This window comes from Hylobates moloch, unplaced genomic scaffold, assembly GCF_009828535.3.
Source record: "Hylobates moloch isolate HMO894 unplaced genomic scaffold, HMol_V3 SCAFFOLD_17, whole genome shotgun sequence".
Lineage (NCBI taxonomy): Eukaryota > Metazoa > Chordata > Mammalia > Primates > Hylobatidae > Hylobates > Hylobates moloch.
The window spans coordinates 5,903,373-5,927,700 of record NW_026652292.1 but is presented as its reverse complement, the minus strand read 5'-3'; the positions used below and the strand labels follow the sequence as shown (position 1 = coordinate 5,927,700).

The following is a 24,328-nucleotide window of genomic DNA, read 5'->3' as shown; positions in this document are numbered from 1 at the left end:
AATTTTTGGCAATTTTGAGTAAAGCTGCTATAAACATTCATGTGCAGGTTTTTTGTGTGGACATGTTTTCAACTCCTTCGGGTAAACACCTAGGAGCAAATCTACTAGATTATATAGTAAGAGTATGTTTACCTTTTCAGGAATCTGCCAGACTATCTTCCCAAGTGGCTCCACCACTTTGCATCCCCACCAGCAGTGAAGGAGAGTTCCTGTTGCTCCACATTCTCACTAGCATTGGTGATGTCAGTCTTCTGGATTTTGGCCATTCTGATAGGTGTGTAGTGGTATTGTTTCAATTTGCAATCCCCTAATGTGATATGATGCTGAGCATGTTATCATATGCTTGGCACTCAGTTTTGTTTCCCTTTCCTTCATGGACCTAATGGAGCTATTTCTGATTGAAAGCAAAAAGAACTGGCTTATTGTTATGGGAGAAATATGTTTCTAGACTGATTGTGCCAACATTTCTTTCATATATCTTTCAAAAGTGATGGAGAATGATACTAATGCCAAGTATCATTTCCTTTTTTGGATCTTTTCAAATTAGACAGAACAATCAGTGCTAAAAACAATAGGAAATAATTGATGCCCTCCCCAGAGGATCTGAATTGGGAACGGAGTTTTCCCAGCCACGTGAAGCCTTTGAGAGCAGATTTTGCTGCTTTGCAGTGGGGGAAGCAACCAGCTCAGACTGTCAATTACCTTACAAAGAGCTAGATGCTAATTAATTTGAGATATTTCTACAATCCCGCCTCCCACATGTGTATTTTAGGCCAGATCAGCTAGATTTTAAGAAAGAAAAGAAAGTATTATTTTATTGAGAGAAGCAGCTAGTTTTTTAATTCTGTTGAATAAAAGAAGTCAAACACAGTGTCTGTACTTGCTCCAGCAAATTCTCCATAAGCCAATATTTATTAAGACATAGGAATTAACATATATCTTAAGGTATACCATGTCAATCACAGCAAGAGGTGCAAAGAGTGATGGCTCACTCCTCACCTTGAGAAGTTTACAGCTGTTTTGGGTAGACAAAATTGATATATAGACAACAGCAGGGATAGCCAACATTTGCAAATAATAATGCAACAGTTGGACCAGGAGCTGTGGCTTGTGCCTGTAATCCCAGCACTTTGGGAGGCCGAGGTGGGTGGATCACCTGAGGTCAGGAGTTCAAGACCAGCCTGGATAACATGGTGAAACTCCATCTCTACTAAAAATACAAAATTAGCTGGGCATGGTGACGTGCACCTGTAATCCCAGCTACTCGGGAGGCTGAGGCAGAAGAATTGTTTGAACCCAGGAGGCAGAGCTTGCAGTGAGCCAAGATCGCACCATTGCACTCCAGCCTGGGTGACAGAGCGAGACTCCATCTCAAAACAAAACAAAACAAAACAAAAAAAACACAAAATAATGCAACAGTCAGGAGTATCAACAGCTAGCTTGACCAGGACACTTGGGCTGTTTCAATATCTAGTTTGACATTGATTATTGGAATTATCTGCTCAGAGGCATGCCACTCCAAAGAAGTAACTGCCCTCAGTGAGACTGCATGAACAGAGGCTGGTGGCTGCTGGCCCAAGATCCTAAATGGGAGCCTGCAGTGGTCAGTGGATTGTTCAGCATAGTCCCTAAAGTCCCGCCCAACTCACAACATCAATTATTTTCTTCCTTAAGCACCAGGAAATAACGAATGTTCACAACTCAAAAATGTCTCTATAAGTCAACATTTTCAGGAATCCTGCTGTAAAAAGGCAAGGGAGACAGGGGAGGGCAGGTAGCTCTTTATGTCCCCAAGAGGCTCAGTGGTGGAGAGAGGGCCTAGAATAGGTTGATCAATATCTTTTTTTTCCATAAGTTATTGGGGGTACAGGTGGTATTTGATTACGTGAGTAAATTCTTTAGTGGTGATTTGTGAGATCCTGGTGCACCTATCTCCTGAGTAGTATATACTATACCATATATGTTGTCTTTTATTCCTCACCCCCCCTTACCCTTCCCCCCAAGTCCTCAAAGTCCATTGTACCATTCTTATGCCTTTGTGTCCTCATAGCTTAGCTCCCACATATCAATGAGAGCATACGTTGTTTGGTTTTCCATTCCTGAGTTACTTAACTTAGAATAATAGTTTCCAACAATAAAAACAAAGATAAATAGATGGGACTTAATTAAACTAAAGAGCTTTTGCATGGTAAAAGCAACAGTCAGCAGAGTAAACAGACAATGCAGAGAGTAGGAGAAAATATTCACAATCTATACATCAGACAAAGGACTAATATCCAGAATCTACAAAGAAATCAAACAAATCAGTAAGAAAAAAACAAACAATCCCATCAAAAAGTGGATTAAGGATATGAATAGATAATTCTCAAAAGAAGACAACAAATGGCCAACACAGTATGAAAAAATGTTCAACATCACTAATGATCAGGGAAATGCACATAAAAACCACAGTGCGATACCCCTTACTCCTGCAAGAATGGCCATAATAAAAAAATCAAAAAACTGGAGATGTTGGCATCCATGCGGCAATCAGGGAACACTTCTACACTGCTGGTGGGAATGTAAACTAGTAGAGCCACCATGGAAAACAGTGTGGAGATTCCTTAAAGAACTAAAAGTAGAACCACCATTTGATCCAGCAATCCCACTACTGAGTATCTACCCAGAGGCAAAGAAGTCATTAGTCAAAAAAGATACTTGCACACACATGTTTATAGCAGCACAATTCACAATTGCAAAATCGTGGAACCAACCCAAATGCCCATCAGTCAATAAGTGGATAAAGAAATTGTGGCATACATATGATGGAATACTACTCAGCCATAAAAAGGAATCAGTTAACAGTATTTGCAATGACCTGGTTGATCAATATCTCAAGAAAGGTGGGCAAGCTTTGGTTACAGCAATGGCCTATGGAGAAGATTATGGCTGTATCAGACAGAAGTGAGAGTCCCTTTCCTTTTCCTTGCTTTTATTCTTGTCATTTTTTTCTACCTAACATTATTTTAGCTACTTAGTTGTTTCTTACCTGTCACTCCACCTGGGCCAGGACCGTTTTTTCTACCCATCTGTCCTCAGCACCCACTGCTGTGCTTGACATATAGTAAGTGCTTGGCAAATATTGTTGAATGCACAAATGCATGCACCACTGGCCTTGGAGATTAAGGAGGAGATGGGTACAACTATTGTTCTCTGCCTCATTGGATTTTAGCTTTGGTCATGATAGCAGTTGGCTGTGGTCTTCCTACAGATAACAGCAGACAGGGTCTGGACGGAAGGAGAGAAATGGGCTATTGGGTTCTAAGCTCTGTCAGTGTTGGGTGACTGAAGTCACACACAGAGGCCTCTCTGAGGGAGAAGCCTAGCACGGAGGTGGTTTGAGTCAGAAACAGGTAAAAAGTAGGAAAAGAGAGAAGCAAGGTTCGGCAGCCCTGATGTCTCCACCAGGGAGAGGGCCAAGTCAAGCTGGGAGAGGCTTTAGGATTGCTGAAGGGGATTTTCAGGCAATAGAGGTGAAGGACCATTAGGGCTGCTGGAAAGTGCTTGGTTTAAAACAAGTAAGACAACTGGCCATCACAGCATGGTACTATTTCTGAAGTACTGCCTGATTTAAAGCCCCTCCTGCCAAGCCAGTTCTGCCTCCTCTCCTGCATCCCGCCCACCATCAAGGCTTAACCACAGGTTGAGGTCAGAGAGACCTTGGAAAGAAGTCCCGGCTAGGCAAGGGAGGCCCAACAGAGACGCCTGCCCATGGGGGGCCCTGGGGTCCTGTGGGGGAGGAGGAAGGTGCAGCAAGGAGATGCTGAGTTCGGAGCTCCTCCCTCCAGCCCCTGGCCCAGGGTAGAGAAGAGGCTTAGACAAGCAAAGGAGAGCACTGTGGGCTGGGGCTTTTGCCACTATAGCAGCCTGGGGTGGTCACCTCAGAGCAATCCCATCCCCAGCATGGACAGGAGGAAGGGGACACAGTCTGGGAAGCAGTAGACCCACTAGTGCCCGCAGACACCCAAGGGCAGCTCAGAAGGAAGCTGCATTGTGGCAAGACTGGGGCTCACCATGCTAGGCCAAGGACTGGGGCAGGGTGCCTGGGTGCAGTGAGCTCCCTGAGAACCCCAAACCACAGAGGAGGGTGGCAGGGTGCAGAGCGAGCTAGGGGGCACTGGCCCTGCTGGGTTGGAGAGAGGCCAGACCCCCAGGTTCCCTGAGGAACAGGCTTCACACCCCAGCACTGCAGGGCTATTTCCATGGGAGCAGCCCCTTGCCTGGGAGGGGAGTTTGATGGTGGGCACAGTCCCCTCGCTCAATTCCTAAGGGCTGGCCACTGCAGGCGTGGGGTGGGGATGTGTTCAGATAGGAAAAGCAAAGCCAGTGGGCCTGCAGTGTCTGAGTGTTTGTGAGCCCCAAATTCAAATGTTGAAACCTAGCCCCCAATGCGATGGTGTTGGGAGGTGAAGCCTTTGGGAGATGATTAGGTGATGAGGGTGGAGGCCTCATGAATGGGATTCATGTCCTTACAAAAGAGACCCACAAAGCTGGCTAGTCCCTTCTTCCAGGTGAGAGCACAGGGCAGTGTCGCCTATGAACCAGGAACTGGGGCCTCACCAGACACCGAATTTTGATTTTGGACTTTCCGGGCTCAAGAACTGTGGGCAATACATTTTTGTTGTGTACAAGCCACCTAGTTTATGGTATTTTGTCAGCAGCCCGAACGGACGTAGGGCCCTCACCAGGAGACATTAGAGGAAGGCTGGAGGGAACCAGGACACCCAACCAGGATTAAGCTACAGGTTCTGGAGTCGCGATTTATCTGGCAATCATGGGCTTCATCAGAACCCAGAGATAACCCCGTCTCATCAGTGGTGATGCTGGTCAGCTCTGAGCCAGCACTTTGAGAAGATCAAATGGGTGGAAAGGCAGACGTGGGGGCCCCAAACTGGCCTGGGGGGCTTTGGCTTTGAAAGTTGCTTCTACCCAGAAGTGGCTCCAGAGGGGACACCCTCCCTGGCTATCTTGGGCACCCACTAATTTGCTTTCAAGGAGACAGGGTTACGAGGCTGTCATAGATCTGAAAATGCACAGATTAGTTGTGTTTGGGGATGTGGACCTGAATGAGCTTTAGCCAGGAACGGTATCTGGCAAATTCTTTTCCAGCCTTCCCACTGTACACCACACTCATTTCAGGCATCTCTTCAGGATCCACACCCCTGGGTGCGCTTCCCTGTTGTCTTTCTACCTTGGTTTTCTGCTTTGAGTGAGAAGCAACACGTGAGTCATTTTGTTGTTGTTGTTTAGCAAATGTGTTTTGAGCCCTTACTGCATCCCAGGCCCCCTACCAGGTCTTAGGGTGGATGGTAGCGAATGGCCTAGGCTTGGTTGCTGCACTTCAGCAGGTCACAGTCTAGCGCAGTGCTGTCCAGGATAAATGGAGCGGGAGCCTCACCTTGCTAATGGGAGCAACTGTGTGCCTATTCCCCAGCCTCTGCGGCCCCAGTCAGCCTGGGGAATGGGAGGCTCCTGAGCAGCAGGTGACCTCCTGCTCATGGTGGCATGAGCATGCCGCGCAGGCAAGGTTTCTTTTTTTTTTTCTTTCTTTTGTTTTGAGACGGAGTCTCGCTCTGTCGCCCAGGCTGGAGTGCAGTGGCGCGATCTCGGCTCACTGCAACCTCCGCCTCCCGGGTTCACGCCATTCTCCTGCCTCAGCCTCCCGAGTAGCTGGGACTACAGGCGCCCACCACCACGCCCGGCTAATTTTTTTTGTATTTTAGTAGAGACGGGGTTTCACCGTGTTAGCTAGGATGGTCTCGATCTCATGACCTCGTGATCCGCCCATCTCGGCCTCCCAAAGTGCTGGGATTACAGGCGTGAGCCACCGCGCCCAGTCAAGGTTTCTAAACATAAAGGACTCGCCTGCAGAAAATGGGAGGAAAGGGGACCCTCTGGACATTGACTAGGGTAGTCTCCTGGCTGCTGTTTATTTTTATGTGGGTGAAGGAATCAATGTCCTAAGCAAACATTCAGCGGGTAACCATTTATCAGCTGAATGTCTTGCTATGGTGACCAGCAGTGACCTGCTTTTGTTAATACGTATCAGACAGTTAGTTTCACACTGTCATTACCTTAATACCATTCTACAGATGCTGTTCTGCTGTGCTGGAGAGCAATTTTGTGAGAGAATTTCACAGCAAGTAATAGAAAGTAAAATTGAGAATCACTCGTCTTTTTCACTGCGATTTGGAAAAGATGCCTCTCTGCAGAATGGAACCATTTTTAGACTGGATTTTTTTGGTTATTTTTTTAATTAATAAAAAAGTTGAATTTTTATTAGTCAAGGTCTTTGCAGGGCAGAGAGGTTTGGCTGTTCGGCGGAGGAGCGTCGGTTTTTCGCTCCGCGACTGTAGCCTCAAACTTCGGCGCTGGGGAAAAGAAAATGGCCCGAACCAAGCCGACCGCTTGTAAATCCCCGGGGGAAAGCCCCCCGCAAACAGCTGGCCACGAAAACCGCCAGGAAAGCGCCCCTCTCCGGGGGCGGTGAAGAAGCCTCATCCCAACAGGCTCGGGGCCCTGACGCTGCGAGAGATTCGTGGTTATCAGAAGTGGAGGCAGCTGCTCATCCGGAAGCTGCCTTTGCAGAGGCTGGGGCGGGAGATCGCGCCCGATTTCAAAACCGACCTGAGGTTTCCCAGAGCAGCCGTCCGTGCGCGGCAGGAGGCTAGGAAGCTACCCGGTGGGTCTGTTTGAAGATACTATCCATCCACGCTGAGAGATACTATCTCATCCAAGCTGAGAGTCACCATCGTGCCCAAAGACATCCAGTTGGCTCGCCGGATACCGGGAGAGAGAGATTTTATGGCGTTTTGTAGTAAATTCTGTAAAATACTTTGGTTTGTGACTTTTGTAAGAAATTGTTTATAATATGTTGCATTTGTACTTAAGTCGCGCCATCTTTCACTCAGGAGGAATGCGGAAAGTGACTGTCCACAGACCTCAGGGATGTGATTACTGTTGCTCAGGAGTGACGAGCGGCTGACATGCAGAAGGGATGGGTGATATTTCTCGCTTCTCATGATGCACGTTTCTGTATGGTAATGACTTGTTGGGTAGCTATTGAGGTACTACAATTAACAAATGTCTGCAGGGCCCTTTTGCAATAAAACTGGTTATGACTTGATCCAAGTATTTAACAATTGGGGCTGTTAAGTCTGACCATACATTGCTGTGATAGAATGTGGGCTTTTTCAAGGGTGAAGGTACAAGTCTTAACCACAGTGTAACTTAGTTTCCTTAAAAAAAAAAAAAAAAAAAAGTAAACCTGGCAGCTATAGAATATGCTATATGTGCATTTATAATAGCTACTTAATATATTGTAGTGTCAACATTTTAAAATGTTTTACATTCACAAGTGAAAAAAAAAAACAAGGTTGATATAGTTTGGCTGTGTCCGCACCCAAATCTCATCTTGAACTGTAGCTTCCACAATTCCCACCTGTTGTGGGAGGGACCCAGTGGGAGGTAATTGAATCATGGGGGCGGTTCCCCCATACTGTTCTCACGGTAGTGAGTAAGTCTCACGAGATTGCATGGTTTTATAAGGGGTTTCCACTTGCGCTTGGCTCTCATTCTCTCGTCTGCTGCCGCGTAAGATGTGTCTTTCTGCCATGATTGTGAGGCCTCCCCAGCCATGTGGAATCATGAGTCCATTAGACCTCTTTTTCTTTATAATTAGCCAGTCTCAGGTATGTCTTTATCAGCGGCATGAAAACAGACTAACGCAATCATATTCTTAGTTAATAATGTTTCCTTTTCTCTGGTCAAACGGGTTTGAACTTTAACTGAAGAACAAGCCGTTTGAGCAAACGTGTAGTTTTTAAGTGGTTTAAAACTATCTGCAGTAAATGTAACAATATTTAATGGGGGAAAATAAGTTATGGCTTGCAAGTGTTATTGGGAAAATGTTCATATTTTGGGGACTATCATATGTAGAAATGTTAAATTAAAATGGAGACCAGACCTAAAGAATCCCTGGGCAGACAAAACCAGTTAGGCCTCATAAATGACCTAAACCTTGTCTGCTTTGCAAACATAAGCAAAACTTAACTTGAGCTATTTGTTGTAATTGCCTATATTGAAGAAAAACAAGATAACAGGATTTAAGCTCAACTGACCAGAGCAGGCACCAAACTTATATAACCAGGGACCTTCCAAGGGAACAGACCAAATGAGGCAGCTGTGTAGCTGGAGCCACAAACTCGGTGCTGCTTTCCTCTGTGTCCATCCAGTGGAAGCCTTCCCCTTGCTCCCCGCAGTGGAGCTCCTTAACCACGTCTGGTTTGGAGCTGCCTAGTTAATGAATTGTTGTCTGATCAAATAAATTCTTTAAAATTTGTTTGAGCCTCAGCTTACTGTTCAACAGAATGAATTTTTATAGATTTCGACATTCAAATCAGAGTTTTGTGAAAGGCTCATAGATGTGTACTGATATCTTATTCATGTTTCCCCAGTGACCAAAGACATTAAGCATCTTTGCATGTACTTATTTGCCACTTACATGTATTATTTGGTGACGTGTTGGATAATTTGTCCATTTAAAAAATGTATGCTTTATTATTGAATTTTGATAGTTCTTTACATATTATGAATATTAAAACCTTTAGCAGATATGTGATTTATAAATATTCATCAACAGTCCATTCCTTCACATTGCTGAGTGGTATTCCAGTATGTGATGTCCCACAGTGAGTGATGTCCATTCCCCTGTGGATGCTGAATCTCCCTGAAGTTACAATTTCTTTTTAAAAATTCCCTTTGGTTCCTGGGATCATGTTTTCTTGAAGAGGCTTTCATTGTTCTTTCATGATGCAGATTTTTCTATGTATCTGGTGCCTCTTGCTCACTGGTTCACATTTTCTAAAAAGGACCAGAAAGGCTGGGCAGGAGAGGTAATTGTGGGGGCACCATGCCACTCCTGGCTTCCCTGCAGCTTGAGGCAGGAGGTAACCCGCCATTATGGGGCAGGATCCCTACAGACCAAAATGTGGAGACTTTATTTTTTTTCCTGGGATGCCAACACCTAGTTCTCGGGTTTTCCCCACCTAGTTAATTTTTGTGTTAGGAAAGGCCACCTCCTCAGCCTACCTTCTCTTCCCCGGTAATGGGCACACGGCTCATTTCTGGGCTCTCTGTGCTCTCCCTGGGGAGTGGGGGTGCAGAGGACGCTGCTTTCTGCTGCGGGCGCCGTGTTGAGTTAGTCTCACTTTGAGGTGCTCATTTTCCTCTGCCCTCTGTCAGCCCAGGTGTGAGGACCCAGGATCTCCTCAGGGCACGCACTGTCATGGCCTCTCTGCTCTGCCACATCAGGCCCATCTCCACCCGTGCTGTGGTCCATCTGCAGTGATGACTCTCTCTCACTCTCTTTATGGGGCCACACCCCACTTAAATTCCTTTGAGGTGATTTCAACTGGGGTCAGGAGAGGGGAGAAGGAAAGGTGTATGTTCAGCTCATCAGATTTAACTGGAAGCTCTCAAGGCTACTTTAAAAATCATAAAAGCCATTCCCAATAAGCTTGTTTGTTTTAAAGGAAATCTCCTTTCCAAATCACTGTAGATAATAAACAGAAGAAGTTGAAAAAACCAAATAAAAACAGGAAACATGATGAAAGAATGTTTCGATGTAACAATTAGTAAAAGAATTTGAGCTACCTTGTTAAATGGCAAAGTCTATTTATTATGTTGTTAAAGACAACTGAAACAAATGGCATTTAAAAACTCCAGATGAGATGATAAGGCAAAGCAATGCCAGATGAATTCATCAAGATAAAAAGCAGTATGGCAATGTTTTTATCAAAGTAGAATTCAAGTCATGAAGCATTCAACAGGAAGATTATTTTATACTGATAACAGGTACAGGCTATGAGGGGAAAGCTTTGCAAAGCAACAACAGCAAAACAGAAAGCAAAAACTATTAGAAGGAAGATTAGCTATGGAACAAAAAGAAGGCTGTAGAGAAGTTTAACAGTATAATTATTATGTTTCAATCAACAAAGAACAAACAGGATAAATCTTAACAAGTGATCTTGTTATTGTTACAGAAAGTGATCATTCTTTATACTACAAGGGAAAACTCCAAATCTACAAAGGAGAAATTTCACAGACAACAATCTCTACTATATCCATACATGGTGAACAGAACAAAAAACTAGGTCTAGACTAGAAGACAGAGAGAAACCATGTCAGACCAGAGCATATTGATGGCTCATGGTGAGTGACCCATGGCCTAAAGGTGCCTGTTTAGGGCCCAAGAGCCCCTCGCACAGGCAGAGCAGCTTACTCCGTATGAACCACCACCAGCACACCTCCCTGCCTGGTGATGTCACCCGGTGGGCTGGGCTGGAACAAATCCAGATGTTTTTGCCTCGCCTTGGAAGGGCCACGAGGAGCTTCCTCCTCCATCCCCAAGTTCTCCACTTACACACAGCACCTGACACGAAGGTTGGCAAGTTTCCCCCGGGTCATGACTGCACAATGGCAACCCCCAGCCTCTGTGGCCTCCCAGAGAGGGCTCCAAGACAGATCCCAGCCCTACAGAGGGAGGGAAGCAACACTGCCATTGACCTTGAAGGGATCACTGTAGGGGGCTATAGAAGGGATTGTGACATTTATTGTTCTGAAAATGCCATCAAAGACAGTTGTAAAGTCTAGTCTTATACACACTTGGCAAGACATAGCCAAAAGAGGTAAATTCAAAATTAGAAAAAATGTCAGCAGTTATTACCCAGAGCTTGAAATTCTGACCTGTTACACAGTAGGATATTCAACCTCTGTTTCAGTGTATTTAGGTACTTATTAGGTAGCTTGCAAAATTACTAGAAAAAAATCCCTAGCGGATATCTTGAAAATGATGAAGTAGCAGGAAAATTACAAAGATATAACTTATTTACAAAGTCCATAGAGAAGCACCACTGGAAAGCTTCCAGTTGAAGATAATTTCATTGAAAATGCACTTAAAATAAAAATGGAATTATAATTTTTCTGAACTTTGGATACTCTTCAAATTTCCGGAGGTACCACCTAAGAAAAAAAAATTAAAAAAGGAAATAATTCTGTCACTTAGACATTTAACAGATGCTAACAAAAGTGACAATATTTTTCATTACAAAAGAATACTCAGTTTCTTAAATGTAGTAACAGAAACTTGGGCATTTCATACTTATAGTTTAATTTTGCCTGTTATGAAGAATTAAATATATCTAATCATAAAGTGTGAGTCAGAAGAAGTAGCCCATAGAATTCACCTTTCTATCTGGAAGGAAAATTACTGACATTTGATGAAAATACTGATGAGCACATTGTGGAGCTGTCTTTTCAGCCCCTGGGGAAAGCAGGCAGGCTGGAGGAGGGGCAGGACCTGAAGTAGGTGCTTCCTGAATATCTGCTGGTGACTCCACAGTTTCCTCCAGCCTGCGATTGAGAACTACTGGTCTAGCCCAGGGTGTGGAGTGGGCACCCAGCTGCATACCAGGAGGCTCATGAACAGCTCTTAGTAAGGATTCAGCGAAATCTGGGGAAATGCAATATGGCATTGTCCACAATTCATTCTTGTGCTCGAAACAAACATTATTTTCAGTTTTGATATAAATTGAATCAATGAAGGCGTGCTGATTTGTTGTGGGGGAAATAGCCAGTTGGGAAAGGTGGCAACTAAGTGGATGGAGTAAAAATTAGAAATAATTTGACAAGATGGAGAAATAGTCATAAAAAGGGAGTTTCTATAAACACACACAGAAAGATTAAACAACAGACTAAAAATCATCATAGAAAGCAATTAGCTCTTTGTTAATGTGGTAGAAACATATGAGGATGAGAAACTGAGAGGGAGTTGGCAAAACCCTGCTGGTCTTAGTTAAGTTTAACACCGGAATCCACAAATAGAGAATTTGAACATACTGGGCGGCCACGTTTACTTTTGTATGTTCTGTGTCCCCAAAAAGGCATGTAATAAGAACAATTCTAAGAAGTCGGTCAGGACTTCCAGGTCAAGCGTCACTTCCCTTGGCATGAGGCCTTGAGACTGCAGCCTTTCCAGCTGTGTGGCTCAGTGGCGGCACATGGACCCACGAGTGCCCAACACACAACGTGGCCAAGCCTAACAGCCGGTGTCAAACCTGCGAAAGTGCACTGCAAACATGTTCGCCGGTTAGAGGCTGAAGGTTTTCACAGGCCTGCTGGGATCCAGGCCATCCGCCACTTGCAAGTGCTGAAGAGCTTCCCCATGGGCCAGCGGCGCTGGGCGCCGCAAAGGGACATAGCGGGTGAGCTCCTCTCTCCCAGAAACTGCCCGTGGGAAGATGGGCACCCAGGCCCCAAAAGGCAAGGGCAGAGTACATGATAGCAGGAGAGCCTGACATGGGCAAACACGAGAGGGCAGGCGGGAGACGGGAAACACAGGACTGCCGCAGGACGCCAAGAAAACACGCCCCCCACCCACGAGGCCGGCCAGCAAGGCTGGGCTCCGTGACATCAGAAAGAACATGTGTGAGGTCAGGGTGTTCTCACACAATGAAGGGATGTTGGCTGAAGAGGTTAAATGTATTTCACAGAAACCATTATATAGAAATAAAATGTTTATTGTTAAATGATTAAATTCTTCTTACTGCTTAGAATACCTTTAAATTTTGCCCTTAAAGAGAATACTTGTTAGCAACCCAGCACAATTGACTGTTTCTGACCTAGAGTTTAACTATCAATGCAATCATTTATGAATTTAAAGACTAATTATTATAGAAAGATTTCATGGAATACAATTTTGTTTTTAGAACGTTATAATCCGGCCGGGCACAGCGGCTCATGCCTGTAATCGCAGCACTTTGGGAGGCCGAGGCGGGCAGATCACGAGGTCAGGAGATCAAGACCGTCCTGGCTAACACGGTGAAACCCCGTCTCTACTAAAAATACAAAAAAATTAGCCGGGCATGGTGGCGGGCACCTGTAGTCCCAGCTACTCAGGAGGCTGAAGCAGGAGAATGGCATGAACCTGGGAGGCGGAGCTTGCAGTGAGCCAAGAGCGCGCCACTGCACTCCAGCCTGGGTAACAGAGCGAGCCTCCGTCTCAAAAAAAAAAAAAAAAGAACATTATAATCCATCAGATAGAGTGCAAGGAATAGATCCTCGGCATGTTTTCTTTTGGAATACATTTATTTGATGGCTTAATTAGTTGGGTTTATGAAAATATTTTTTAAAAAGGAGTTTTTATTTTATTCTCAGCTTGTAAGTCCTACATTTCTGAACATACTTCTGCAAAACTGAATTATTAATTCTTCAGGGCTTAAAACTGGTTTCACACTGACACCAATTTAAACAGCAAATGAATGACAAAGAGCTCTTTCAACTCATGAATTCTTCTGCAAAGAATATCTTTGGGTTTTCATTAGCAAAGACTTTCATTTAGATAACTGAATTATTTATTTTCCATTTCTATATGTTTCATATTCAAATACCGAGAGGGGCTTTCCTGTTTCCTGATTTCATTTGAGAAAACGTCTTTGCCAGCGACATGGTGTGCCCGTGTTCAATCTTACTCTGATCCATGTTTTTTTTAAACGTCAGTGTTATCTCATTTTTTTTTAATGAGAAATGAGCCATTACTCGCTTCTTCACATCAAATATTAGGAATGTAAAAGGATGGCATCTTCACCGGCAAGTGTGGCCCAGGCCGGGTGCAGTGCTGGGAGCAGCGGGGGCAGAGGGGAGGAAGTCAGATTCTAGAATGTATATTTAGAGAGATAATGTTGTATTTCAACCAATCTTGTGATAACAAAGTCATCTGGCAGAGGAGAAAACAGAGGGGTTCACCAATCATACTCCTGCCCTTACTTTCCCAGTCAATTTTAAATGGCTGGAAGGCTGGCGTATCAGTTCCCTGTGGCTGCTAGAACAAAGTTAACCACACACTGGGTGGCTTATAATAATGGCCATTGATTCTCTCCCAGTTCTGGAGGCCAGAAGTTGGAAATCAAGGTGGCAGCAGGGCTACGCTCCCTCTGAAGGTTCAGGGAAGGTTCCAGTCCCATCTCCCCCAGCTCTGGTGGCACCACGTGTTCCTGGGCTCATGGCTGCATTGCCCCCGCCTCTGTGTCCAGCTTCCCACGGCCTTCGCACTCTGTGTGATCACCTGGTGTATGTCTATCCACGTTTTCCCTTCTCATCTCAACTGATTACGTTCCCCAGTGAGGTCGCTTTCACAGGTACCAGGGCTTAGGACTCTCATATGACCTTTTGGCAGACACAGTTCCCAGCACAGAAGGCCCATTCCTGGCCCATAGTGTTTTCTGCCATGCCTGGCATCGAGCCTCCTTCTCAAACCCTCTCTGCCTTTGGCACTCACTCAACTTTCCGCAGACCCCTCTGTTTTTCTCAGCAGCTCTGGGATTTAGGTAGGTCGTGGCTCTCTGATCTCGCTCTCTCCTCACTGTCTATGCGTGAAAATACCAGGCCACTGGCACGATGGAGTGTCTCGAAGAATGCAGGGTGCTGCTCTTAGAGCTCTCATCAGCTCTCACATTTATGCTATCACTTCTTCAAATATGAGACAAAGAGGCCAGCCATGTTGGCTCACGCCTCGAATCCTAGCACTTCGGGAGGCTGAGGTGCGAGGATTACTTGAGTCCAGGAGTTCAAGACCAGCTTGGGCAATATAGTGAGACCACAACTCTACAAAAAAATATAAAAAATTAGCCAGGGCTGGTGGTGCGTGCCTGTAATCCCAGCTACTCGGGAGGCTGAGGTGGGAAGATCATTTGAGCCCAGGAGGCAGAGGTGGCAGTGAGCTGAGACTGTGCCACTGTACTCCAGCCTGGGTGACAGAGCGAGACGCTGCCTTAAAAAAAAAATTAGACCAAGAGATACTTCAGATATGACCTTTCTTCTTCTCATCTCCAATAATCATCCTTTGCATCTGCAAACACATGGTGAGGCTGGGAAGTACACCTAGGTACTCTTCCCACTATACCATGATATCAATCTATTCTTCTCTTAGCTTTTTCTCTCTGTCCTTAGTCCCAAAAAAGATGATAAACTCCATGAAGTAGGACAGAGTTATACATTTTTGCACACCTCGTAGCATCAGCAGCATTGGAGATTTCGATTAGATGTTTTGAGCGGATGAAGTGGGTGGCTCGGGGGACACAGTAAATGTGCATACCAGGCTGGCCGCTTGCTAAGCCCAGTCTCCATCATTTATTGTCAGGGACACGCGCCAATGTCAGGGCAGGTAAAGATCCCTCGCTGCTGCTGAGATCTCTTCCCGTCAATGAGAAGGGGCTCCTGGCTGGCCTCACACTCTGCTCCTCGAACCTCAGTTTCCTCATCTATTGGATTAGAAAGATGTTCTCTAAATTCACTTCAGCCTTGACATCCTTCAATTTCTTTTCCTTTTTTCTTTTCCCTTTTTTTTTTTTTTTTTTTTTTGAGACCGAGTCTCACTCTATCAACTAGGCTGGAGTGCAGTGGTGCGATCTCGGCTCACTGCAGCCTCCACCTCCCAGGTTCAAGCGATTCTTGTGCCTCAGCCTCCTGAGTAGCTGGGATTACAGGTACCTGCCACCATGCCTGGCTAATTTTTGTATTTTTAGTAGAGACGGGGTTTCACCATGTTGGCCTCGGCCTCCCAAAGTGCTGGGATTACAGGCGTGAGCCACCGTGCCCAGTCCCTTTGATTTCTTTATGAGTGTGTTGGTCAAATGGCTTGCAAGCCCTTTGGGGGATCAGATAAAAGCCAAGGACCCGGTCTCTGGAAAATGATGTCATTTTAGGGGGCATGCAGAGCTTCTGTAGCCCATCAAGGACCCCAGGTTCAGAGCCATGGCCCAAGCCACCACATAGCTGGAGAGCTCTTGTGGGCATGAGTTCTGCCAGTGTCGCTGGGCTCTGAGATTCACCTTCCTCTTCAGGACTTCCTCAACCTGCAGCATTCACAAGCTGGCCATTGGCTATTGCTCGGTCAGGGATCTGTTTTAATCAGTATTTCCCATTCAGAGCCCTGAATCCCCTGCTTGGTGTCTAACTTGACCACTGAATCCAGCAATGTCAATTCAGAGAGGCTAAGGGCGTGGTATAGAGAACAACTGTGATGATGTGGATCTGATTATTCCCTAGAGCTGGGTGATTCTACAGCTATTTGGTTTTGCACTTGTTTGGCCAAAGCACAGAATAAACTGGAATTCAGCAATTTAAATGAACACTTCAAAAATTTAGCCTGAAAAATGGTAATAATATAGTCAAAGAACAAATTACAAATGGTAAAAGTGTTTTAAAACTTACTCATGATGCTCTTTTGCTCTACCAGCTAAAAAACAAAACGTGAAGAAAGCAAAAGCCGCGCCTTGGACAGACCAGCTGGCCAGGGCATAGCCACACCACTCCATGATTTCTCCGAAATAGTTGGCTGCAGTTACGTATTCAAATAAGCCTCCTAGAAGAAAACACACACCAAAGTAGTGCATTTACTACAAAATGAAATACGGACTTCAGAGATGCTAGTGAATACTTACCTGGAGAACATAAATTCAAGAACGGAAAAATATTGCCCTTACAGAATGTTAATCAATAGGACATATCCAGGATTACATGGTTTACTAATTCATATCACAACTTCTGATCGTCAACTGCATATGTATATCAATACCCGTCTATGTGAATACGCACACGTACGGTTACAGCGGAAGACACCAATAAACCACTGCACCTGCCGATGGACCATGCAAACGGAGAATACAAGTAAACCATGTAAAATGGACCTAGATAGAACCCTAGAGCAATGAGTGACAGAGATAATCATTTTCAAGCACAGATTCATTCATTCATCACATCTTCACAAATGCACTGAGTCAGTATTACGGGCCACGCCCTGCCCAGGCACTTGGACAGACCCCCTCCCCACATCTAGAACCATAAACTCCAGTGTCATGAACAAGGAGAGCACACGGCACATGGAGGGGGAGGAGTAGCGAGGGGCAGGGCAGAGTGAGGGGGCCCCGGAGCTGGGACGGGGTGGAGGAGGTCACCATCACAGAGTGGCTGGGAACAGGTCTCACAGGGAAGGTGAGGGTCGATTCAAGGCTTGCAGGTGAGGGCCAGCCTGGCAGGTGCTGGAGGTGCTCTCAGGAGTGCTCCAGGCAGGAGAAGAGATGCAGCAAAGGCCCTCAGGCGGACAGCAATGGCTGGCACACTCCAAGGACCAGATGAGGGGCAGGAAGAGGGGTCCCAGCAGAGAGGAAGGGCAGGAGGCCCCTCCGTGGGACTCACCCTCAGGCCGTAGCTTTGTGGTTACTCAAGTGTGTTTAGAGAGGCCTGGTGTGATCTGCCCCAGGTTCCAATTGGACACTATGTCTGCAGAGCCGAGAAAATTCTGAAGGCATATAAGGACAGAGCATTTTTTTAAAAAAATTAGGTTGGGTGCAGTGGCTCACGCCTCTGATCCCAGAACTTTGGGAGAATGAGGCAGATGGATCATGTCAGGTTAGGAGTTCGAGACCAGCCTGGCCAACATGGTGGAACCTTGTCTATACCGAAAATACAAAAATTAGCCAGGTGTGATGGTGCACACCTGTAGTCCCAGCTACTCGGGAGGCTGACGCATAAGAATTGCTTGAACCCAGGAGGCAGAGGTTGCAATGAGCCAAGATCGTGCCACCGCACTCCAGCCTGGGTGACAGAGCTAGACTCTGTCTCCAAAAAAAAAAGACAAACCGATTACACCCTAAGTCATCAATTTCAACAAATACTCCAGCATAGGGTGGAGACTACATCTCTGAGCACACTGTAACTTACATGCATGAGGGCTTTGGCTGGAGCTGAGATAGTCTACTACTTTTTTTTTTCTTTTTCTTTTTTTTTTTTTTGGAGTTGTGTATTTTTAGTAGGGACGGGGTTTCACTATGCTGGCTAGGCTGGTGTGGAATTCCTGACCTCAGGTGATCCACCTGTCTTGGCCTCCCAAAGTGCTGGGATTACAGGCGTGAGCCACGGCACCTAGCCTGAGATGGTCTATATTTTAAAAAGAAAGAAAATGGTTTTGCTGAGCCCAAGACAGCAAAGTGCTTTTCTTTTTCTTATTTAAGGAAGGTGGGGTGTGTAGATGCTTGCAATATTCAGCTCTCTACTATTTTTCTATAAGCTTGAAATAATTCACCATTGTAAAATAATACTGATATGGTTTGATTCTGTGTCCCCACCCAATCTCATCTTGAACAGGACAAGGGAGGGACCCAGTGGGAGGTGACTGAATCATGGGGGTGGTTTCTTGTGATAGTGGGTTCTCATGAGATGTAATTGTTTGAAAGTGTGAAGCAGGTCCCCCTTCACTCACTCTCTCTCCTGCTGCCATGTGAAGGTTTTTGCTTCCCCTTCGCCTTCTGCCATGATTGTAAGTTTCCTGAGTCCTCCCCAGTCATGTGGAGTTGTGAGTCAATTAAACCTTTTTTGTTCATAAATTACCCAGTCTCAGGTAGTTCTTTATAGCAGAATGAAAACAGACTAATACAAATATCAATATTCATTGACAAGTAAACTTTTTAATGACAATATAAAACATAAAAATATCAAACTTAATGCCCAATAAATAGAAAGTCATTTGCCATGTGTGGACATGTGCACCTGCAGAAGCGCCTGCAAGAATCGACCCAAAGCATTCACAGCGCTGTTCCCTCTGAGCCATGGAGCTTAGTCACTTTCACTTTCTTATTCACCCATTTCTGTAACTGCTTCAGCTTTCTACAAGATTACGTTAATGATCATCTGTATTTCATCAGAGCCCTGGGCAGCTGAATCCCAGACGTGGAAGGACCTTTGCATCCCACCCTGCAGATGCCAGTCACCCAAAGGGCAGACAGCCTGTGGGCAGGGCTGGGGCCACGATGCCTTCCTGCGTGCAGCCTGCTCAATGAACCTTCTCTCTAAGTGTCCGGTGTGGGGCACACTATTTGGTGAAACCATATGGGTGGACTGGTAAGCATGTAAGTAGACTGGAAAACCTGCAGATGCCAATCTGCTAAAAAATGTCCTCTTGAGACACAGGCTGCTTACAGATGCCGCATTACAAAACCACAAACTGGTTGTCACACACAGCCCACAGCACTTGTCCTAAGCCCTAGTTCAGCCTGTATGTACTGACGATGGATGTCACACCTCTGCACCTCCCTTTATCTCTTTGTTCATTTTGTCACTTGCTCCTTTCACCCTAACCAGTTATGGCACCATTATTAACAGAGTCCTGGAAAGTGTTTCTGAAAGACCTCACATAGTCACTAGATGTAGACGGCACACCTGTGTATTAGAAAACGTGAATGGGTCACATGAAAACACCCTGCAAAATTAGGAGTCTGCAGCGAAGGGCACCGGTCACAAAGCCGACCATGGTGGAGTCCTCATGGGGCACAGCACTCAGACTCCCTATACCTGTGGTCTTCAAAACCTGACAGATTTTACATGAGGGTCTCCAAAGCTAGGATAATATTTTGGCTTCCACGTTCCTCGGGCCTCTCATGGTGCTGCCTCTAAGGCCTTGGCATGGAACGAATCTAACAAACTTTCCCTCACAAGCCACTCATGGCACGTGCAGATGATCGTCACTGTTTCCTGTAGACTTCCTCCGGTATAGGGTGCACACTTACAAACGGCAGACGCTCTTGTGTCTTGTTTTGCTTCACAAAAGCTTTCTTGAATTAGTTTTTAAAATATATTCTGTTCCAATGCCTTGGATTTCTTCTTCACGGACTTCAATGTGCCTAGGATGGATATATTTTCCCTACCTTCTCCATCTATCACCAAAAAGGTCATTCACAATAAGAATGACCTTTTTTGGCCGGGCGTGGTGGCTCACGCCTGTAATCCCAGCGCTTTGGGAGGCCGAGGCGGGTGGATCACGAGGTCAGGAGATCGAGACCATCCTGGGTAACACAGTGAAAGCCCATCTCTACTAAAAATACACAGGCGTGGTGGTGGGCGCCTGTAGTCCCAGCTACTCAGGGGGCTGAGGCAGAAGAATGGCGTGAACCCGGGAGGCAGAGCTTGCAGTGAGCCGAGATCACGCCACTGCACTCCAGCCTGGTGGACAGAGTGAGACTCCACCTCAAAAAAAAAAAAAATTTTTTTTTTTTTTGAGACAAGATTTCCCTCTGGAGTGCAGTGGTATGATCGAGGCTCACTGCAGCCACAAACTCCTGGGTTCAAGTGATCCTCCCACCTCAGCCTCCTGTGTGGCTGGGACTACAGGTGTGCACCACCATGCCTGGCTAATTTTCTTTCATTTTTTTCGTAGAGATGGGGGGGTCTGGCTATGTTGCCTAGGCTGGTCTCGAACTCCTGGCCTCAAGTGATCCTCCTGCCTCAGCCTTCCAAAGTGCTGGGATTACAGGTGTGAGCCACTGCACCCAGTCTAGGTTTCATATTCTTTGCTTTTCCATTTCTATCTTCTAACATGCCTCTGTGTTTTTTTTTTTTTTTTTTTTTTAATGATTAGAAATAAAGAATTTTGATCTTGTATGAACTTGGAAGCTAAGCAAGGTTGAGCCTGGTTAGTACTTTGATAGGAGAAATTAAGAATTTTAGAAGCATTTTCTTCCCTAAGTCTCATGTGTCCCATGTTATCTGCACTGATGTCTGGTGTCACCTCCTGCTGCCTGAGAGTTGCAGCCAAGCTTCTGCATTTCCTTTGGCCTGTCTGTTCACAGAGATGCCATTGATGGCCACAGGCCGTCAGGAAACTGGGTTGATTACTAGCTGCATGAAGGAGGCTATGTGCTGTGGGGAAACATGGCAGGGAGAGGTCTCCCTTTACTGCGACAGGTAATAAGCTAAGTTTGTAGATTGCGGGTTTGTCGCAAGTATTCTTTAGCTGATGGGTACAGACTCTGCAACTGCTCCATTCACATTTTATTTTTATTTTTTATTTTTTATTTTTTGGAGACAGAGTTTCACTCTGTCATCCAGGCTGGAGTGCAGTGGCATGATCTCGGCTAACTGCACCCTCTGCCTCCCAGACTCAAGTGATTCTCATGTCTCAGCCTCCCAAGTAGCTGGGATTACAGACATGTGCCACCACGCCCAGCTAATTTTTGTGTTTTTAGTAGGGATGGGGTTTTACCATCTTGGCCAGGTTGGTCTCGAACTCTGGACCTCATGTGATCTGCCCACCTCGGCCTCTCAACGTGCTGGGATTACAGGTGTCAGCCACCACGCCTGGCCTCCATTCACATTTTAAAATTCATGTTGGAAATTTGATTACAATTTTCCCCTGCTTTTGTGAGTTTCTGCTCAGGTAAGTTTTGCTGCTTTTTTGCTGTCCTAATGTTATGACTGCACAGATTTGGGGATTGTACCTTTTTTTGTCTTCAGGTTTGAATATGTTGGATTAGAAGAAGGATCAGACACTGAGGGCAGGAAATGGAGGGAAAGGGGCTGAAAAGTTTTTGTGGCATCTCAACTACTGTGGGACAGTGGACAGGACCCTCTGTGTGAGGCACCTCAGGCCTTTCCGTGACCAGCCCGGCCCAGGAGGGCCCCCATGGGATCCTGCCGTCTCTGGGGATGCCCTTTATTTTGGAAGTGGTGTTTCTCAAATCTGCCAGTCTGTGGCTTCTGGCATCTTCTGCACCTTTTCATTCTGCCTCCCCCAGGACTGTGCCCTGTCCCTTCTTAGTCTGGCTCATGGCAGCCCCTCCTCAGGACAGGGCCCTCTCCTTCAGGGGATGAACACTTGCCGATGAATTTGGAATCACACTGTTCCCCATGCAAGGGTGCTGGGCAGGAAGCGAGGGGGCCACCATCCAGCTTTCATTGTGCTCTCCCAGCCACTGTACCTGCCGACGAAGCGGCTCCTTGGGATGACCCCATGAGGGTGCAGTTTGCTCATAAGCCCAACACCAAAGAGGGGATTCTTTCCCAATCCACCCAGGGGCTGAATGGGTGATCAGCAGCCTGTCTAGGACTCTGTCATGTCTTCTCTTCTTTGCCACTTCTATCACACTACCGTCATGTTTGGAGCTGGCTTTGCTGAGTCCAGGTTCTCAGCGTCACAGTTTAAGTAATTTGAGGTTTGCGGCATTGTTTGTTTTTGTTGCTATTCTCATATGGTTTCTAGGAACATAAGTGGAAGAAGTCAAACTAAGTGATGTCACGCTCTTTCTCCATTAAAGTTTTAGATTTATGGACTTTAAAAAATTTTTTCTGAAGCTCTATTGGTTTCTAGTCCTTTTTATGGTACATTGCTTCTTTCCTCCTAATTGTAATCTACTCCTTTTAAAAAGCATTTCAAGTACTCACTTTATGTTTCCATTAATTCCAACATCTGAAATCTTTCATGTTGAATTACGCTCTCCCTAATGGTGCTGTACTTCCTTGTGGGTTCTGTACCTTGTGACCATGCCTCTTACTCTGTGGAACGTGGCACATTGGGTTCTTTGAGGCTCAGGTTGAATGCAGATCCCCTCGGGGATCTGGGCTTTTGCTGGCCAGGAGAGTCCACCACCACCTTAGGCCATGGAAATTAATTTATGGCTTGAGATTTTTCATACTATACAAGTAGTGCGAATCTGGGTTATAAACCAGCATGTGGGTCGGCGCCTCGTTACAAATTCTCAAAAGACACGCTCCAGATTCCACCATTCACCTAGATCTTGTCCTCTGATGATTACTTCCTTTCTTGATAGTATACTGATGCATTTAAGAAGATTTTCAAAATATTCCAACATTTTAAACTGTTTTCAGAGGAGGGTCAAAGTATCTATTCCATTATACTGCTAGAAACAAAAGTGCCAGACACTCCTCGTAAATCATAAATTCTTCCTCATCCTCTCTTTCCAAGCACAGATATAACTGGAGTTTCTGCTTTGTTTAATAACTGTTCAGTTAGCCAGATTTGGTTCTTTTGTTGTTCTAATAAGACAATAACAATAGCACTTGTTATTAATAATGATGACTTACTCTGAAAACTTGTAGCTAATAAATACTATGCTACTACTTCTTAGAGCTGGCAACACTAAAATAGCCGGGAACCACGGCACGCAACTTTCACAGAAATTCTTCACTTTCAGTACGTACCCCTCGGTATTTTGTATCCAGTGTCTCCTGGTTTTCTGAGATTCCTTAGGATATGATCTGAATGGATGTTTATCAACATGCCCGTTAACCACAAGCCAAAACCTAAAGGAAAAAAATTGCAAGATGATTTTGGCTAATAAACCACAAAATTTCACTACGAGCCCAGCCTGACTGAACAGTATTACTGCAACCCCTCATATTACCATTGTTAGTGTAACATATTAGCCAGAACTGGTAGTAAAAACCACGAAGCACTGTTGTCAGGTATGCTAAGTAGGGCTTTGTTTTTCTAATAATACAAATACATCATCTAATGTACTCAAAATACTTCGACCGGATCATCACAATCTACATTTTCAGGATGACAAGTATGGACAGAAAACTGACTTGGGCACATGGCTCCTTTCCAGGGAGCATCAGGTAGTCAGCCCACCAGACAGACTCATCCCACTTATTTCTCACAAAATCTGCATGAGGCAATGCTACCATCTCCACCACATGAACCAGGAGGGGTGATGCTCCTCTGCTGCTCTGTCACCACTGGCTGTACGCCACCCCTTGAGGGGTGACAGTTCCTAGGAGCAGATCGCTGGTCTTCTTCTCTTATTTACAACCTCATTTAAACAAATTAATGCACATCCACGTTTCCCCCACCGCAGAATTCCTGCAGGCTCATCAATCAGCATTCCTCGGTCAGTCCTTCCTCCTCGGTTCTTGATAAGAGTCTCCCGTGGCCGGCTGCACGGCTCTCCCCAGAATCCCACGGTATCCCTAGTTTTCTCTCCTATTCTTACAAATCTGCAAGGATTTTTCAGCACTTAAAGGAGAGTTGTTTGTATCACATCAATTAATTCCGTCAAGAAAAGGCAAAAGGCCAAAACAGTGTTTTATAAAAGAAATATTGATAAAAAGAGGTTAACTTGATGGTTCTGATATACTTTTTTAAAATATGAAAGACAGATGCTGCTTAATGCTGGCATTCAGTTCAATATTAAATCAATGTACACGTGAGTATCATTATTATTTGAGTCATCACATCAGTGACATTGAATACTTTTTCACAGTTAGAAAAAGGACATGGAAAACCTTCTGATCTATAGCAAGAGTTTCAAGATTTCTTCCTTCTGATTCTGCCACTGTAATCAGCTTTTTTTTTTTTTCTAAGCAAAGCAGTTCATACCAAGTTTTATAATAGGTTTTGTAAGTCATTTATTGGATCCATACATTCATAGTTGATTTGCTA

At 45.2% G+C, this 24,328-nt stretch overlaps 1 protein-coding gene across 6 annotated transcripts in view; it reads right to left on the bottom strand.

Moving 5' to 3' along the window:
- Nucleotides 1-8,257: 8,257 nt before the first annotated feature.
- Nucleotides 8,258-24,328, bottom strand: part of SRD5A1 (steroid 5 alpha-reductase 1) — a 33,052-nt gene continuing 16,981 nt past the window's right edge. For 2 of the 6 annotated variants that reach the window (XM_032135229.2, XM_032135232.2), the window contains 3 exons: nucleotides 23,086-23,187; nucleotides 16,309-16,459; nucleotides 8,258-11,061 (listed from right to left, as the gene is read on the bottom strand). In XM_032135229.2, coding sequence (XP_031991120.1) covers nucleotides 10,995-11,061; nucleotides 16,309-16,459; nucleotides 23,086-23,187 — 320 coding nt within the window. In that variant the 3' untranslated portion in view covers nucleotides 8,258-10,994. The other 4 variants (XM_058430205.1, XM_058430206.1, XM_032135230.2 and 1 more) reach the window with 4 other exon arrangements.